The sequence below is a fragment of the Haliaeetus albicilla genome, chromosome 13, assembly GCF_947461875.1.
Source record: "Haliaeetus albicilla chromosome 13, bHalAlb1.1, whole genome shotgun sequence".
Lineage (NCBI taxonomy): Eukaryota > Metazoa > Chordata > Aves > Accipitriformes > Accipitridae > Haliaeetus > Haliaeetus albicilla.
In genome coordinates, this window is record NC_091495.1 from 39,517,362 (window position 1) to 39,536,493 (window position 19,132).

The 19,132-nt window shown below is 54.3% G+C and overlaps 1 protein-coding gene across 10 annotated transcripts in view; it reads right to left on the bottom strand.

Moving 5' to 3' along the window:
* Positions 1 to 19,132, bottom strand: part of PEBP4 (phosphatidylethanolamine binding protein 4) — an 80,539-nt gene that overhangs the window by 21,149 nt on the left and 40,258 nt on the right. For 9 of the 10 annotated variants that reach the window (XM_069801035.1, XM_069801039.1, XM_069801031.1 and 6 more), the window contains one exon: positions 18,872 to 18,970. The exons of the other annotated variant lie outside the window; for it this stretch is intronic. In XM_069801035.1, the coding sequence (XP_069657136.1) occupies positions 18,872 to 18,970 (99 nt within the window). The remainder of the gene's footprint in view (positions 1 to 18,871; positions 18,971 to 19,132) is intronic. 10 annotated transcript variants of the gene reach the window in all.

The window sequence follows — 19,132 nt, forward strand, 5'->3', positions numbered from 1 at the left end:
GGCAATGGGCTCATTCCAACATGTCACATCGGTTGGAAATGTTTCAGCCTTTTTAGAAGAAGGGAGGGCTGGCCCAGAGCCGGGACACCGGGTTTGGGTGGCTCCTTCCCCCGTCCCCCATCCCGCTGCAACCTCGGGGCAGGCGCAGGGCACTGCAGGGATGCAGGAGCTGTCGTTATTCCTATTTTAAAGAGATGCAAAAGGTGTTCCAGAGATTTCGATCAACAGAGTAAAAGCACCAGCACTTGGGGCACAGCTATTTTAGGAGACTTTTCCGCCAGGAGCACACAGATCGCAGCCGAGGAGCGCGGATGCTGCAGCGGGCAGCAGATGCTGCTCACTGCAGATGAGACCTGGGCTGCGGAGAGCCGAATTCACAGGGCTGCGATGTGCAGGGATTAAGGATTTAGCTGGGAGTTACCTCTGTGTTGTCAGGGAATTAAAGGGTTACCTGCGTGTTGCAGATGGAGGCTTAAACTTTTTACAATCACATTAGATTTACAGCTCTCCGAAATTTCGACACCGTTGAGTTTACCCTGCCAGCGAGGATTTTGACTAGGTCGGGACGGTTCCCCTGATGAACCATGTGCTGGTGGGAACGGCGGTGGGAGCTGGGGCCCAGGCTTTGCCTACGGCCACATGGCATCCGAAATCAACCCCAAACCCTGCAAAGAGCCTGCCCGGGCTCTTGCAGAGATGGAGCCAAGTGTGATCAAACCCTAAAACGAGCCTTGCCCTGCCATGCAATGTAAAGCCATGGATTCAGCATTCATTGGAGAAGGAGTCTTTGCACTAAAGTCTCTTTTCGCTCCCCAAAAAGCACAGTGGTACCCAGGAAGGCTTGTGGGAGCCGGAGCGTCCCTTCCACCAGCACCTCCACCAGCGACGCATGCTGGGGTGCTTCCCTCGTTCCTTAAAGCCCGTAATTGAGGTGAGACCCAGAGCAGTGAAGGCAGCAAGCCCTGCACACCCAGCAGCACCTTCCCAAGAGCTTTCAAGGGTGAAAGCCTGGCACGGTGCAGGGGATATATGTCCCAAACACCCTGCAAAGCCGGGGCTACGCTGGCTGCACGCTGGCCCGCTATCAGCCGCCGATCGGGTATTGCACGGCAGGCAATCGCAGCCTGTTGCATGCATCGTGCAAACAACCTGCAAGCACGGCCAGGCAGGGGTGCTGGAGCTGTGCAATGCCCAGCCTGGGGCTAGCAGGCTCACCCACACACTTGGGAACGGGAGCTCTTGCTTGCAGCCCGGTGCAAGGACAAGCCCCGATGGCAGGCGGATAAGACTGCCCTTACGTAAAGCTCCGGGTTGCGTGGAGGATGCGCGGCGGGAGCAGACTTGCTCTGGCCCTGAGCTGCCTCCAGCACGGCCAGCCCAGCCCGGCCGGTGCCGATGGCCCCGGGACGGATCCAGTCCCCCATTTGCCCGCACACAGTGGGATGTGCAGCGCCGTGCACCAGCAGAGCCAGCGGGAAGGAGACCTGGGGTTCTTGTCCCCTGCTCTGTCCCCCATGCTGATGGTTTTCTCCGCATCCCGGTCCCTCCGGCCGGCTGCTCCCTTCCCACTCCTTTGGTACAGAGAGGTGCAAAATAGGTTGTTGTTCACGAGGGCGCTGGTGATTATTAATAATAACTCAGCTCCTTCGTGCTCCAGTTTCCTCAGTGCTTTGGCAGCGTGCCACGAGGGCCCAGTGATTTAGTGCAACTTAATTATTCCCGGCGTTTCATCACCTCTTGTTTTTGATGTCTGTGTCTCTGTCAGTGCCTCACCTTCGTGACTAAGAGAGCCAGGGAAACAAACTGGTGGAAAAGGGAGAGAAAGGGGGAAAAACCCCAAGCCAGAGGGTGTGGAGCTGCTGCTCGGTGGCCAGGCAGGCAGGGAGGTTCAGGAAGGCATCCCATGGGGATCCTCGGTGTGTCCCCACCACGGTGTGGGGCTGTCCATGGGGACACATGCGTGGGGAGCCCGGCCGCGGGGTGCAGGGGGGGTCTCACCCCAAAACCACCTGTGGTTTCAAGCCTTGGCTGTTGCTTACAGCAGCAGAGTGAGCAACAGTCCGTGTCTGCTCCATGCCAAAGGGAAAGGACGGCGTCGGACCTCGCCTGCCCCTTAAACACATCCGTGGGGGAGCGAGCGGCTGCCCCGGCCCCGGGAAGTGTTGGATTTGCTGGATTTGGCTTGCGAGCACCCAGGCAAGCAAATAGGGGCTGCCAGATGGAGGCCGGTAATAGGATTCCTGTGGCTCCCGGTCTTCCATTGCTGTCGCGGAGGCCGGGCTCGAGGAGCTGGGACCAGCTGCCGGGATGGTGCCTTGCATCCACCTTGTACCAGCTGCACCCAGCGAGGGGACACGGGGAGCGGGGGGACATGGGGGACACGCAGGGGGTCACGGCGGGGGGGGGATGCAGGGATACGCATGGGGGACAAGCTGTCCCGGGAAAGGAGGGCTTGGGGCCAGCAGCCCATGGGGAGCATGGGGAGCATCCTTGCAGGCGTGCGGCTGGATGGGGGACGAGCGATGCACAGCTGGGCCCGGCGCTGCCCCCAATCTGCTGGATTTCCCTGAGAAGATAAAGCCGGGGGCAGGCAGGGTGAGGCAGCCACCGTCATCTGCCAGACATTTTACCTGGGATGGCAGGGCGCAGCGACGGAAAATGGAAAGAATCGCTTTGAACCGCTAAAGAGCCTCTTCGGGGTGCAATAAGCGTGTCTAAGCCAGGTCTCCCACCCGCCCCCTCATCCCTCGTCGCCCCGTGCTGGTGCCATGGAGGGGGGCTGCGACAGCCAGTGCATCCCTTCCAGCGAGAACTGCCTATCAGCATCAATAAAGCGAGCACCGCAGCAAACCAACGGGGCTTTGCACTGGGTAAAGCCACTGTGCTAAGCTAAACTCCGTTTTAAATAGCAATACTTCCTTTTCCTATAGTATTTTCCATCCATTCATTTCCAAGCATGTTAGGAAAGTGGGTGGGTGTCAGTAACCACATTTTATAGGTGCAGAAGCACTAGTTCAGCATGTTCAGTCACTAAACTGGTGTCAGTGCTGGGATTAAAGCACCTTCCCGCACTGGCAGGTGCCTGGTCCCATCCCCAGCTCTGCGGCATTGCCATGCCTGTGTCCCAATGGGAATATCCCCAACCACGGTGAGGTGCTGCTATGAGAGACTGAGGGTCCCCTGTCCCATCCTGCTGAGCGGCTCGGCCAGCTCGTTAGGCTGGGGCACTTCCACGTTCAACAAAGTACGGCAGCTTCACACTTCCAAAGGGAACAGCAATGCAGGGCTGAATAGCCGAGGGGAATTCAGCTGAGTATCCCTCTCTGCTTGGGAAAGCACCTGCGGGATGGGATACAGGACCGGGATACAGGGCCAGGATGTAGCACAGAGATGCTGGGCTGGCAGGTAGGGTTGGGATGCAGGGTTGGGATGCGGGGTTGAGATGTAGCACTGGGATGTAGGATTGGGATGCAGGGCTGGGAATTAGCACAGGGAAGCAGGGCTGGGATGTAGCACTGGGATCTAGGCTTGGGATGCAGCACTGGGAGGTAGGGTTGGGATGCAGGTCTGGGATGTAGCAAGGGGAAGCAGGGCTGGGATGCAGGGTTGGGATGCAGGGCTGGGATGCAAGGACCAGGATGCAAGGACCAGGTTGTAGGGCTGCGATGCAGGGCTGGGATGCGGGCTGGGATGTTGGCTGGGATGCTCACATTTTGCAGGGCAGCTCAGCACGTGCCCAGCCAGAGCAGAGGATGCTCCACGGGCCGGCCGGGGTCCAGCAGCCCCTTGCCTGCAGAACCAGGGCAGCAGAGAGCCGTGGGGCCAGGCTGGCTCAGCATCCCTGGGAGGGCACCCAGCGGCAGGGAAACCCAGGCTCCACTCCAGGCCACGCAAAACTCTGCGAAGCGCCAGCAAACTGGGGAGCGGAGGACGAGAAAGCCAGGAATTTTCATTAAAGGGGGAGGGAAAAAAAAAAGAAAAAAGTATTTCCAGTATTTCCCTCTGTGTCTTTGGCCTGGTGCAGCCCTTCTGCTCACTGCTCTGTTTATACATGATAGACAACTAATTAACATCCAAGCCTCTTGAAAGGTCTTTTCAGAGGTAATGTACTGACAGAGGATGTCAGTAAGGAGCAGTGATTTGTCTAAGCAGTGATCACATTGTTTCAGACTGAATGAGGTGAATATTAAACTGCTTTAAATGCACTCTTCATAAAGCACTAATTACATACTCCCGGGGGAGTACGGGCAAGGAATACTAAACAGCAGAAAAGTCAACAGAGTGCTTTTTATAGTATGTTGCTGGGTTCTGTGTTTTTCTGTCTTTCTTTCTCTTGTGCGCTCTCTCTCGCGCTCACTCTCTCTCTCTCTTTTACAGTAAAATCACAGCACGCTGAAGAATACACATTTATAGCACAATGGTTCACATCTAATTATATGGCAATCATTAGTTTTAACCTGGGTGTATTATATTTTCTTTGATATATTGTGCCCCCCGGCATCTCTTCGCATAGAAGATTTCCAATGGCATTTTCTCCCCTCCCTTGAAAAAATGTGCTTTTTTCCATCAGCATTTGCTTATAATTTTTTTTTTCCCTAAACAAAAAATTTTAAATTGGCAGGAATAAAAGGGGCAAGGAGGGGAGGAGGAGAAATCCGTTTAATCAAAATAAGAATCTGTTCCCTCCCTCCTGGAATCGTGCACTTTATTATTACCAAGGTAACTCCACTGGGTTTTTAAAGAGCAAAGGAAATACAGAATGGGCCATTAATGAATTCCTGCAGATCCTGCTGCGCTCCTGGTCTGGCTCGGCCCGACATCCTGATGGGGTGAACAACTACTCCACGCATTATTTATTTTTTTAATAGCACAACATGGTGGGGGAGATCGAAGTAACCACAAACCAAATCCTCCCTTCCCAGAAAACCTTGAGATCCTCTTATCCAGTAAGAGGAAAGAAAAAAAAAAAAAAAAGAAGAACAGCATGTGGCAGGGCCCAGCGTCCTCGAGGAACCTGCTGCTTCCTCCTGGGCAGCAAAGCGAGAGCACCAGGAGGAGACGATGGGGACAGGGATGATGGGGACAGAGGCCATTTGGCCACCACCGATGTCCCCTCAAATGCATAGGGTATAGCTAAAATGCACAAGGTCTGGCTCAAACACATAAGGTCTGGCTCAAATGCATAGAGTCTGGGTCAAACACACAAGGTACGGCTCAAACACATAGTGTATGCCTCAAATGCACAGGGTAGGTTCCATAAACATGGAGTATGGCTCAAATGCATAGGATAGCATTCATACACATAGGATAAGATTTGAATGTATAGGTTTTGGTTCAAACACATAGGGTCTGGCTCAAAAGCATAGAATATGGCTCAAACACAAAGTATGGCTCAAAAACACAAAGTATGGCTCAAACACATAGGGTAAGGCTCAGGCAAAGTATGGCTCAAACGCATAGGGTCTGGCTCAAACGCATAGCCTACGGCTCAAACGCATCGGGTAGGATTCATAGGCATAAGGTACGGCTCAAACACAGCTGGTAGAGCTCGGAGAAGCAGGGTATGGCTCAATTCCCCAGGGCAATGCCCGGGATGCGGGGAGCGTTCCTCCAGCCACGCGCAAAGGCGCAGCTCCCGGTGCCGATCGCCGCCTTCGTCACCGGCGTTCGCCCGCGGTGTGGGTACCGCTCGCCGCCTCCGAGGACACCCCACTGCCCCTGCGCGAGCTAAACCCGGCGTGCAAAGCCTCGGATGCTCGGGCCGTGCCCAAAGCATCCCGTCCCCGGGATCGGTCATCGCTTCGTACAGCACAAGGTGCCCACAAGATCTGGCCAGGAGCCTCGCGCAGAGCAGGCGAGCCTGGAGCTGGCTGGGACCATGCACTGCCTTCCTTCGAGGTGCAAACTTCATCGGAAAGGAAGAGTCATGCAGCCTTTAGATTTTTTTTTTTCCTTTAAAGAACATGAAAGAATCTGATAATTACTTCTATCTACCACCCAACTGTACTAATTACCAACCTATTTCTTCACAGTATGACAGACACAGGCTCTCCAAAACACATAGAGATAAATTAGCACTAATTGGTTTTCCTCTGGCTGTTTGAATTAGTATTTAAAGCTCCAATTACAAAGCAGAATAATTACTATTAATGTCCTGTCGCAGTACAAAAGGCAGATATCTCGCGAACAAGTCCAGGTGTATTATTACACTGATTATGGAATATTTAACCTGGCTCGTTAAGACAAAGACATGGGGAAACTTTAAAAAAAAATACAAGAAAGGGAAAGAAAACCACAGATGGCGGCAGGTCCCTGCAGGGGATGGAGGGGGGGGTCTTTGAAACCTGGGATGAGAGAGGTACGAGAAGGAGCAAGGGAGAAAGCACAAAAAGGAAAAGACAGGGGATAAGAAAAGAGCAATTCTGTTAGAAACCAAAGGAGATATTGGAGGGATGAGGGGCAATACAAATGCCGCCCTCGCCAGCAGAGCCCAGCAGCACAAAAGGCAGCGCTCGGTGCTGTCATCTCCTCCCCTCCCCAGGGCTCACAACCCGCTGCCCTCCTCCTCCTCCTCCTCCATGGCACTGGAGGCTCTACATCCCTGGGGAAGAGCCCTTTGGCTGGGGGCCGAGCCCAGCTGCCCCCTCCCCAGCTCCCTGCCCAGGGATGCTCTGGAGCCGGCTCTGCGCCCCGGGATGAAGGGCTCTTGCAGACCCCTGGGCAGGGGTGGGAAGGGGCATGGGCAGAGCAGGCAGCGTTAACAACCGCTGCCGTCATCCCTGGCACCAACCCGGTGATCTCCGTGGTGGTCCGGAGCCAGGACGGTCAGGCAGGCATATCCCAAAATGGGATCGAGCATCCCTGAATGGGATTGAGCATCCCCTCGCCCAGCAGCCCAGTGCCTATCTCTGCCCTTTCATCACACCCAGAAGCTGCGGGATCCCAAAACCCTCGACTCCCTGGTGTGTACACACATGTGCTCCAGCTGCGAGCACACAGCCTCATCCCTTATCTTTCCAGGAAAAAAGGCGAGGGTCTGGCTGGTTTGTTAGGGTTTCAGCCATGCCGTGCTGCTGCGGGACCAGTGCCATGTTCTGCCTTCGCACCCGGCTGCTCCCCGGGCTGGTGCACGGGGAGGACACGGGCTCCCTCCTCGTCCCCCATCAGCCGCCGGCTTCAGCCATCCCTGGAAAATCTGAATTGAGGGGTTCCTGTGGGCTGGGGTATCAGCACTTGCAGCCACAAGGGACTGCGCAGAGCCCCAGCCCATCCCCTGCCCACCGGGATGGGGGCACCTTGCAGGCAGGGCTTCAGCTCCCGCATCCCCATCAACTCGACAGCAGCACTCGATGCCGCAGGGTTACATCCCACGCCGGTTGGGACAGCATGGGAAAGGGAGGGAGAGTCATTTTCGGAGCGGGCACGGTGGTCTTCATACCTGGGAGGCTCCGGGGCTTGCAAACGGGGGGCTTACACACCCCCCTGCCAGCCACCACCTCGGGCACGCTGCCTGCTCTCCCGGAATATCGGGCAACGCTTCGCCCAGCATTTCATCACGCTGGCACTGGCAGGGCAAGGTGTGGGCAGACAGATCGGCAGTGCCCTCTGGTGCTCTCGGTCCCCTGCCACCACCCTGGGACAGCAGTGGGGTCCCCACTATCCCCCGGGGTGGGGGGAATCTTGCTCCAGCAGCTCTATGCAGGCTGGTCCGGTGAGGGTTGTGCCTTCGCGGTACAGCAGATGATGGGCAACGGGCATCTCTCCTGGCACGATGGCCATCGGGACAGGCTCTGCCCGAGCACCCTCCCACAGCATCCCCATCCCCGAGAGGGCACCCCGGGGAGCGGGGGCAACATTGGGAGGGCAGCATCCTCCCACGGCCGGGGGGGGGCCCGTGGGTGTGTGGCGAAGGGAGGAGGACGGGGAGGGATTTCTTTTTAAGAGATAAGGTGGGTGGCGTGCGGGGATGCCAGCTGGCGATGGGCTATATTTCTACTGACAAGGCTTTACCCTGTAGGTGTGAGGAATTCCAATTAAATATTCAGCCTATTTGTCTGTGTGTGGGAGAGGGTTTGCTGTGCAGGAGGAAAGCCTCACATTCAGCTCAGTAGCTAACCATTAAGAGAGAAATTAGCTCAGTTCATCAAGGGAAGCCAGCGGAGGGTTTTCCTCTCTCTCCTACCTTGTTCCGGCCCTCGTTCAGAAACAGCGGGGAATAAACCCATTGCATTTTGCAGGGGAGAGGTGAGCCGGCCAGCTGCGCCTGCCTGGAGAGGCAGAAGTGGATCCCAGCCTGGGAAAAGCCTTTTTTCCCAATGCCAGGGGGATGCGAACCCGACTCAGCCCACCCCATCGCTTCCCCAGAGGCTGCCGAGCGAGATCGATGCATCGGGAGAGGGGTCGGAGGGGCACGGGCGCTGCAGATTTAATTGCTCTCGCATTTACCGGTCACCTCCTTTCCGAGTCATTTACAATGCACTAATTAATCGGTGAGAACCAAAAGCCCTCGCTTCGAGATGATCTTTTTAAGCCTGCCGGTAGCACCCTGCGAGAGTTGATGCTTTATCGATGAAGGGCCCTTTTGCTGGGGCAGCGCTGGGCGGTTGGCAGACGGGATCGATGGGGCTTCAACGATCGTCCCTGCCCACGCGCAGGTATCTGGGGTCGGGCTCAAGGCAGCGGAGAGGCCCCGGCACAGCGCTGGGTTGCGAATCCCCCGGGGCCAACAGCTGGTGGAGGGATTGGGGTGAAAAAAATGGCATTTTGGTACCAGGGATGCTCCTTCATGCAGCACCGAAGCAAGGGCAGGATGGAGGGGGATGGGGCCAGATCCTGCGCCGGCCATGGCACTGATCTGGGAGGATTTGGGAGAGAACTGTGTTTCCAAAAAAAAAGCTGCCATCGAGCTGATTTCACCATTTTCTGGAACTTGACACGTTTTCGCCCTTTTGAAATAACTTTCTGTCTCAGAATACCCAAATTTTAAATAGAACCCAAAGCAACAAGAATGAAAAAAAAAGACGACTTTTTCATGAAACCACAAACGATATCCTGTTTCCCTCCTGCCCGGTGCCTCTGTTTTGGGGAAGAGAAGTTGTTCCTGACGGGAATGAAGCTGTAATTTCCCTCTCCTGAACGAAAGCCAATCTCCCAGCTCCCCCAGGCGATGGGCAGCATCGGGGGCTCAGGTCCCGGTACCCACTCACTGCAATTTAAGGCCTCTGCAAGTTAAGCCCAAACATCTTTCGGAGGAACATGAAGCCGTAGGTGACGGGTGATGGGGTGCTACGGAGCAGGGGGACACGGGCATCCCCATCTATGGGGGTCCCGCTGCTTCACTGTCCCCTGAGTGATCAAAGCAGACCGCGGTGCGTGGCCTCACCGGGGTGAGAAACCGGCTTTAATCAGCTTAAAGTCCTCACTGTGAATTTCAGACAGAAAAAATTAATCCTTTGGTCAAACTCCAGCCCTGCCACCTCCAGGTGAGCTAACCCAGCCGCGGGGGCTGGTGCGGGGACAGGCCTCCCACCCTGGGGACACGTTTGCTGGTGACTTTCCTGATGCATCTGAGACGGTCCCAAAAGTAATCGGGGAGTAAAAGCCTCGGCTGGATCCCGTGGGATGCTCTCTGCCACGCTGAGCTTCCCTCCCCCCTCCCCATACACATGATGCAGGAGCCTCATGGGGTTTCTTAACCACCACCAAATCTCCTTTGGCTCTGCTGTCAGCTTTACGGGGCAGAAAGCACCTTTTTGGGGTCGAGCACCCCATCGAGGAGAAGACCCCCCCAAGGACCAGCCCCGCAGCCTCCCTGCCCCAACCACGCTGCTCCGCCGGCAGCATCCGCAGGTTTGGGGTTGGGATTGCTACACAGATATAGAGAGAGATAGATAGATAGATAATTTTTTCTTTCCTCCCTTTCTTTTAAAATCAGAAGCCAGAAACTCCATAGCAACCCACAGCTCCCAGGGTCTGACTCCAGCGCTTTGATCGCGCTGTCACTTCGTTTAAGGCTACACCCCGGTAGGTGTGAGGAACTCCAATTAAGCATTCAGCTGGCTTGCCTGTGTGGGGGGACAGGCTCTGCTGTGGAGGAGGGAAGCCTCGGCGCTATCGCGGTGACTAATCGCTCAGACACCGGTTGTCTGTGGCACCAGGGGAGGGCAGGGAGAGGGTTTTCCTTCACCGTGCAGCTGCCTCTGCATTCCCTTTTCGGGAGATATTGCGGCTCCCCGCCGGGCTCGGGGGCTCCCGAGCGGAAGCTGGAAAGATCCCAAAGCATCTTCCCGGCGTGGTTGGGGCTCTGCCGAGATGCTGCTGCGGATCTCGCTGCCGCGGCCCCGGGTCTTTGGTGTTCCCCCTTGCGCAGCCCTGGGGTCGCGTTTTCAGAGGGAAACAGGATTTCTGAGTTTTTAAGGTGCGTGTTTGTGCCTCGCCCGTCCCCTTGCCACGGAGGAGCGGTCGGTGCCTCTGCCGTGCACGTGCTTTAACGCCCTTTGGATGAGCATCCCTAAATTTGGGCGAGCACCATTAAATTCGGGTGCCGAGCACTGTTAAATTCGGGTGCCGAGCACCATTAAATTTGGATACCAAGCACCATGAAATTTGCATGCCAAGCCCCAAACCGAGTATTTGGCCCTTGCCTGAGCACCCACAGGGAGCAGAGCAGAGGATCCCACCCTCGACCACGAGCCTGGCCCCGGCCCCAGCAGAGACGTGCCAAACTGGCTGCCACCAAGAGCATCACCATGCACGAAGTTTGCAGCATCATTTCCCACATCAGCCCATTCCCTACAGAAACAGCCTAGCTCCACGCGCCCGTCCGGCTGACGGGTGATGCTGCAGCACACGGCGGGGCGCACCATCCCCCAGAACACCCCAAAACTCCCCCCCTGGCCGAAGCAAAGACGTTTTCCCAGTGCAATGCCGGCTGCAGCACCCACTCCCTAGGGACCCGCGACCGAGGGTGACGCAGAGGTGTGGGATGAGGGTGCCTGGTCCCAGCCCCGGGGACGATACCCCACTCCAGCGTGGGCACCGAGGCAGGGTACCCAGCCTTTATAAGCACCTGCGTGAGCAAGGGCAAGAGGCGAGGAGCAGGCCAGCCGGCGCGGCTTCGCCCCCGCTCCCCGGGGAGGCGAGAAGGGGGCCGACGGCCGCCCCCCGCCACCGCCGTGGGCAGCGGCAGGATGTGCTGTCCCTCCCCTGCACTTCCCAGCGAGCGCTTTACATAACTTCTGCTGCTTAGTCACAGCTTCGACTCCTTTTTTTTTCTCCCTTTTTTTTTTTTCCCTTTTTTTTTTTTAATTTTTTTTTTGGAGCGATTTTCTCAGCCGCATCAGAGCGCGAGTCATTTCGGCAAGGGAAGTCCCTTCCTTTCTTCCGTTCCCTTGGTAACTGCACAAATTTGCCTTTCAAATGATTCATGACCGGGGTGCTGTAGGAGTTCCCTCCTCCAACACAAATCGCTCCCACACAACCACACATGCCCGATTAATCATTGATTAGCGTCTCTTCCGCAAGGTAGACTCGGCGAACGCACAACCCTGCCACTCTTCTCCGGCCACCGCCGCGGGGATCCCCGGATGCTCGCGGCGGGACGCGGACAAGAGTTTGCAAGACATCCCGTCCCCGGACACATTTCATAGACTATATATGAAACATCCCCGGGGTGGCGGGGACACAACGCCGATGGGAGCAAAGTGCTCTCCGCGGGGCCAGCGATGAAATCAGAGCTCAGCTCTGGCTGACGGTGATGGGTAAACCTGCCCCAAACTCCCAATTGCATCGGCAAAACTTTATTCTTGATCTAATTTTTATTTTCCCCCTTCATCAGCCTTAGACTAAACAAGCGGTGAGCCGAACCAGAGGGAAACGCGGCGTGCCACAGGGTCAGCCACCGCCATGGCCAGGCCGGAGGGACAGAGCCCAGCAGCAGAAAAGAGCCAGAAAAGTCCTTTTTGGACCCGTGGTGAGCAAAATGCAACGAGACAGAGCATCAGCCGGGGCTGAGCGGTGCCACGATGTGCCTCCGCACACCGATAGCTGCACTGCGGCTCGGGAAGCAGGCTGGGACAGAGCCGGGAACCGGTGAGCGCTGGGTGCCGGGAGCATCTCAGCTGGAAAATAAAATTAATCTGCAAAATATCTCCATACCGTTTTGGTACGTTTTATCTGATTTATTCTCTCCTCGTTAAGAGGAGCTAATTAACAAACCATCATTTAAATAAACAGCAGCAAGAGTGTTTGTAACCTCTGCTTTATTGAATTGTGACAAATTATTAGCCTTTGCATGTTAAATGAAATAGAAGCATCGAGGAAAAAACCTTAATTCCCATCTGCATAACGACAATACCTGCTGCGGAGACGAAGGCAGAGGGACCAATTCACGGGGCAGCTCCCAGCGAGCGCAACAAACTGCGTGTCTCGCACAAGAAAACATCCCAAATAACCCCCAAAACAGACAGGTTTCTGGACGCTGAATGCTTTAGCACCGCGGCTTCACCCTAAATTCACCCCTATGCAACGGCAGGGCCCGAGCAAAGCCAAGAGCATCCGCGGGACGGGCCTGGGCCGTGCGGGGCTGAGGGGAAAAAACTGCGAGCAGCTCGCAGCCCCTGCTTACAAGAGCCTCTTTGTAGCTGTCGTAACCACCTCGCTCATCATGGATCCTTGGCAATATAATGATAATAATCATATAATGCATGTCTGTGCAGAGCCTGTCATCCCGAGCGCAGCCCCGAGCGCTTTGCTCGGCATCGTTGTGTGCAGAAGAAGAAGGTGCTGCATCGCCCGGGGGGGCTGAGCTGGGTGCAGGGTGCCCAGAGCAGGGTGGAGGAGGAGGATGGCTCGGTGGTGAGGGATGAGGGCAGGGAACTAGAGGTGTTGGGGTACCTGGTGCTTTCCCCCTTTCCTCCCGACCCCGAAATGGGCTGCAGCAAGAAAAAGCGTGCTCGGTCCCTGTGACGGAGCCCTGTCCCCACTGCGGGGTGGCTGTTCCCCAAGACACAGCAGAGCCGTAACACATCCCCCCCGTGTGCGTTCAGCGCCTCTTGTGTCCCAGGGGGAATTGCTTAGTGGCAGCTTTTCAAGGGGTTTGGGAGTGTAATTACCTGGGAGCATTAATTACAAGGCAGGCGAGCATAAGCCTGAGCAGCAGCTCATACGGAGCTGGGGTTTGCAGGGACGCAAAGAGGGTTTAACCCTCTTGCGCACGGGGGATTTGCAGACCGAATTTCCCCCGGGCAGAGCAGGGGAAGGGACGGAGCACCCCCGGACTGACGGACCACGGTGGCAAAGGGCAGAGCAAGGACAGGCTGCTCCCGGACCGTATCCCGGCGGCAGAGCAAGGTTTGCCGGAGTCGTGCCGTTGCATCGAGAATGGAAAAAGAAACGCGGGGCGGGGGGTTCCCTGCAGCGTGAGCGGCCGCGACGGGTTAGCACAGGCTGCAAGGAGGCGCGAGGACGTGGCTTATGACTGCGATGGCCTTGTGCAAACACGTGCGCTTGTGCAAAGATACGTACTCGTGCAAACATATCCTCGGGCAAAGGTACACACTCGTGCAAACACATGTGCTTGTGCAACCAGGTGCTCTTGTGCAAAGAGACCTTTCCCCACCGCTTGCTCATCCCGGGGGCTCTGGCCTTCCCCAAGCTCCCTTCTCTCTTTTCCTCGGCTGCAGCCCGGTGAAGGCAGCGCTTTCCCTCTGACGCTGCCCGAGAAATTCCCCAGCGAGGCAGCTCTGTTCTCCCACAGCTCGGGCCAGTCACGCTTTGGCGGTGGTTTTCCCACAGCTGTACGTTACTGCTCCCAGATCACTCCGGCGTCGCAGGCCCTAGGACGGCACTGCATCGCACGCTCACTCGCTGATCCTAATGCTGTTGACTAAAGACTACGTTTAAAGGTAATATAAACAGTTTGCTCTTTAAAACACATTTGAACTATAATTTCTATACATCGTTTCTGAACTTTTATTTTAAAACAATTAGCCAGAAAGCCCTTTTCATATGATATTTGCAGAGCGCCTGACAGTAACAGCAATTAAACCCCATCTGTCTGCAGAACATGAATAATAGCAGTTGACACTCAACTTGGGATACTGCTCACGGGAAACCTGTTCGACACAAACCTCATCAGGGAAACACGTGCCCCAAGGGCTGGTGCCGGGTCCTGGCAAACGCGGCAGTGCCGAGGCTCCCACCGCTGCCGGGCTGCTGGCATTTCGGGGGGACTCAACCTTGCCACGTGCCTATGGAGGACCAAAGAAGCTTGAAGCGCAAAGAAAACTACACCTGAGCAGCAACCTCTTCTGCTTATTTTGGTTTTCCTTAGGTTTTTTTTTCTTTTATTAATAAAGGCTTCATTAACAAGCAGCGACAGAAACTCACACCGCGGAACTGACTATTCCAAGGAGCCAAGTCATCAATTAAAACCACATTTCTCTCTGTTCTTTCCCTTTCAAACCCTCGGTTTAATCACTCAAAAGTAGAGTCGAAAGGGCCCCCGCGAGGAGGAACACCACCACCGCACCAGCTATTACATCTGCCCCGTTCCCCCTGACGGAGGCGGAGGGTCCCACCGGCACGGTGGGGATCCGCGATCCCACAGCATCGCAGAGCCAGCCAGTGGCACAGGGACCACGGATGCTGGATGGCGACAGGATCAGGCCCGGCGCAGGTGGGGTAAACTACCTTGGCATTCCGGCTTCTCCCAAAACAGGGATCCCTCCTACCCGCAGGATACCCAAAAGCTTATTTTTTTGTTCCCCACTAACATCAATTAACCCACTAAAAAGCATTCCCTGCCCCTACAAGATTTTTCTCCTCGCTGGCCACAGCTGGCACTGCTGGGATGCTGAACGCGCCTGGATCGCAAGAGTTCTGCAAAAACGTCCCCAGCGTGTCCATACGGCGCTTCGCCCGGCAGCCGAAAAGCAGAAATAACAGCAGCTGGCAATTAACAGCTGCTCTCTATTAATTTTAATAAATCCAAGCATTTTGGATAAGCTTGACCCCTGTACCATGTGCTGTATAAACATGCTACAGGGGAAAAGTTTGCTTTAGAGCACGTGCGTCAGTGTCCCTTTGGGATGGGGACGGGGACGTTCGCTGGGGCAGGGTGCAGGGCCACACGCGTGGGCGAGCAGCCGGCCCCCCGCAGCTCTCTTCCCAGCCTCTAATCGTGCAAAAATCCCGTAACTTTTAAGGTTAATAAAGCCCTTGTTTGCTTAAGATAGCACCTGTTTCTATGGTGACACTTGCAACCCGGAGCCTGTTTATCAACCGGCAAGGAGAAATGCTCTGACAAACGCAACCGCAGGAGCAAACACCGCGGGCGAGGACTGCCGGTGATGCCGGGACCTCTGGGACCGGGCAGGGATGCTACGGTCCCCCGGCACCCAAACCCACCGGTCCCGCACCCGTGGGTTTCCCACCCCGCTCTGCAAAGACACGGGAGCGACCGCAGCTCCTGGGGGTGCGGGGGCTGCGCCCCAGCGCACCCACCGCGGGGAGAAAAGCCATTTATCGTGATGGGCGATGGGGTGGGAACGGCTCTCCTTCAAACTCCGCGTTGACGTATTTCCCCTATCTGACCCTGGACTGGTCTCCGACCAGCTCTGTGCCTCAGTTTCCCCAACCGTCCCCGGCCGGGGAAGGGGTCGGCGGAGCGAGCCGAGCCGTGCCGGGCGGCAGCAGCGCCCGGTGGGTCCCGCTCCGCTCCAGCCTGGCGCAGGATTTCTCCCGGCTGGCAGAACTGGTTTCCATAACGACTTTCTGTTACAAACATATTTTGATAAAAATAAAGTTAAAGCAGCGAGGCTTTAGTGGAGTACAAATTTGCTGCTCTCTCCCTCCCCCTTCCTCCTCCCCAAGGAGGGGGAATAAAGACGGAAAGCTTTCCATTTGAAGGGCAGTATTTTCTCCCTTCTTTTTCTTTCCCCCGCTGAATACAAAATGGAAAGCCTTGTTTACTGGGTTTCTCTGTAAACTGGTTCCGACTCTGCCTAGTTACCTGATGCTCTACAGTATATACAGGATAATGTGATAAATTCATTTCCAATTCACTGCATTATCCTTTGAATATTTTAATGACTCATTGAATGGAGTAAAAAAAAAAAAGCTATTTCAAATGAACAATTATGCTGCATTAGAGTAAAGGCTGATTATATTTAAACACTGCTTGCATGGATAACGGGACATATCGACCTCCGCCTATAAGAGCTAATTTGGCTCTTATCTCTAAATAATTTTACACTGCAAATTACCATGAAAACCTAAAGGGCTTTAAAAACATTCATCAAAAGATATTATTCCACTTTGTAGCAACATTTTTATTTAAATTATTTTGAATGGGAGTGAAAGCATCTCTCGTGTTTGACAATCGGAGGAGCGGCAGAGCAGCGGCTGATAAGGAACGGCGAGCGGCACCGCGGGGATGGGATGCTCCATCCCGAAACCCACCTGGAGAAGCAAATTCAGAGCCGAATCCCAAACTTGGTGGCGTGCCAAGGTACTGCAGCACCTATACTGGCATTTAGCGCTGCCAGAGCCGAATTCCTCCAAACCTGGGGATGGCAAAGCCCAGGCGATGCCGGGGCGATGCCGGGGCGCTGCCGGGGCGCGGGGGCTTTCGCAGCCCCCCAGCCATCACGCCGGCCGCCCCGTCCCTCTCGGAGAAAGGCACTTGAAAGCCCCTCTCTGCACCAAAGCAACAGAAGGTGTCATGTAAAGCCTACACGGTTATTTTAGAGCCAGTGTGCAAATAAGCCTGTCAGCTGAAGCTCCTCGGAGCCAAGACTTCCATATACCCCCCAACGATCTGCATTTCAACGAGACACCATGTGTCGGAGCCCGGGGAGCCGCCGGCTTCGCAGAAAAGATTTGGGGCTGGTGCTTTGGGAAAGCTCCGGCTGCGGCCTCGGGGAATGAGGGGGGGGATGCTGGGACCCCCCGCCCCAACACACACAACCCCACCGGCAATGGGGATCCACCTCGGGGCTGGGGCGAGGTGATTTTGTCCTGGGGCCCTGCGAGGATGATGCTGGGTTTGGTGGGGTCTTACAGGGCGATGGAGATTTATATGCATATACGTGCGTGTATACGTGAGGGAGAGATATACACACACACACACGTGATATGTATATGGGATATGTATCATATCATTATATACATTTCTATATATACTATACCATATCAATATATATATTTTATATGTAATATATCATAGAATCACAGAGTATCTCAAGTTGGAAGGGACCCATGAGGATCGTTGAGCCCAACTCCCTGCTCATATATGTATATATATATTTATCTCACGATGAAAATACTTAAGGATATAGGTGGGGTTGGGGTCAGCCCCATTCCTGGCAGAGACGCGGCACCTGGAGATGGGAAAGCCCTTCTCCTTCCCAAAAATCTCCTTTTTCCCCCTCCTGCATGGCCTGGCAAGGAGCTTTCTGACCTTTTATACCACAAACTCAACACCTGGAGATGGGAAAGCCCTTCTCCTTCCCAAAAATCTCCTTTTTCCCCCTCCTGCATGGCCTGGCAAAGAGCTTTCTGACCTTTTATACCGCAAACTGAAACACCCAAATGCCAGGGAAAAAAAACACCTTCCATTTGTGCCGGTGAACTGGTTTTAATCCCGCATTTCCCTTCTTTGCTTAAATGATCTTATACTCAAAAAAAAAAAAAAGAAAAGAAAAGAAAAGAAAAAATAAAAGAAAAACACAATAATTAGCAATAGCGAAAGCCTCAGAAGGATCTGTGTACAGAAGGGAAAACAAGAGCTTGGGCTTCTTTGCGTTTAGTAAATATTAAAATTAATGAGAGACTTTCAGGACCCTGTTGTTAGAAATGCAGAAGGGTTTCTGTGAAGGATTAAAAAAAAAAAGCCCTGTACACAAATCTCTGCAATTATTCTGAATGCTTTATATTTTTCAGCCAATTATAAAATTCATGGAAAGTATTAATATCCAATTTTAATTTGCTCAATATTCCCATTAACAATAAAAAGTCTAATTAAGGTATCTGTACAAAAAGCCCTTAGCAGTAATTTCAGAGAATAATAGAGGAGAATGACGAGATATTTCTTGTTAAATGCATGCTGCAAATTAATTGATATCTTAATTAGACTTTAGTACAAGATTATTAGTTAGATTGATTCAAGGCTGAAACACCTTATCTTTTAAAAGATAAAAGCAAGCAAGAGAGGAACAAGCTGATTTTCCAAAACCTTTCTGAAAGCAAACCAGCGATATGCCAGGACAGTTCGGGAGCGATGCCCCACTGCAGGGTAAGGGCTTGTCTGTCTGTCCCATCCGCCTGTGCTGTGGCCAAGGAGCTGGGAAGCAGCAGGAATTGAGCCCAAACCCATTTTCCCCCTGTTTGCTTCACCAGGCTGGAAACGCTTTTTTCAGGAAAAAAGAAAGGGAAAATTTGGCACCAGCGAGATTTTCACCAAAACCGCTTTTTTAACCAAAAAAAACCCCAAAACCGGCAGTAGGAGATGTTTGAAACGACCGGTTGTCTCTGCAGAGAAAACTGGTGGTGGGGAGTTTTTAAAACGGGTTTTTTTCAGCATTTCCTTAGAAGAAGAAGAAGAAAAAAAAAAACCAGCAATATTTTTGGACCAGCTTCGCTCTATATAGCCTGAGGAGGCACTCCCCTACCTACACGCCGAGCACCATTTACATTTCTCTCCCAAACGCTCATCCTTCGGGATTTCACCGAGATGCTGCCGTACCGAGAGAGATATGCATCCCGTGGGAATCCAACCCTCCGGGGCAGGAACGCCCGATGCACCCCAGCGCTCGGAGAAGCCCCGAGCTGCTGGGACCCCAAGATACGGACCCCACGGAGTGGGACTCACTGGGATGTCGGTGACCAGCCAGTGCCTCCAGAACCGGTTCCTGGGGTTGGCTCTACTGGGAGCGTCGGGGTCCACCAGCACCAGCACGTACTTCTTGCTCTGCAAGAGAGGAGAGGAGAATGGGCACGGTGTGCGGGACCGGGAGCTTGCACCCACGGCCTGTGAGCGAGGAGCAACCCTCCGGGAGTTTTATCAGCCCCCAAAATATTTTTTTTTTTTTTCATGCTTTCCCACGCACGCACACTTTGACGGTTGCGCTCA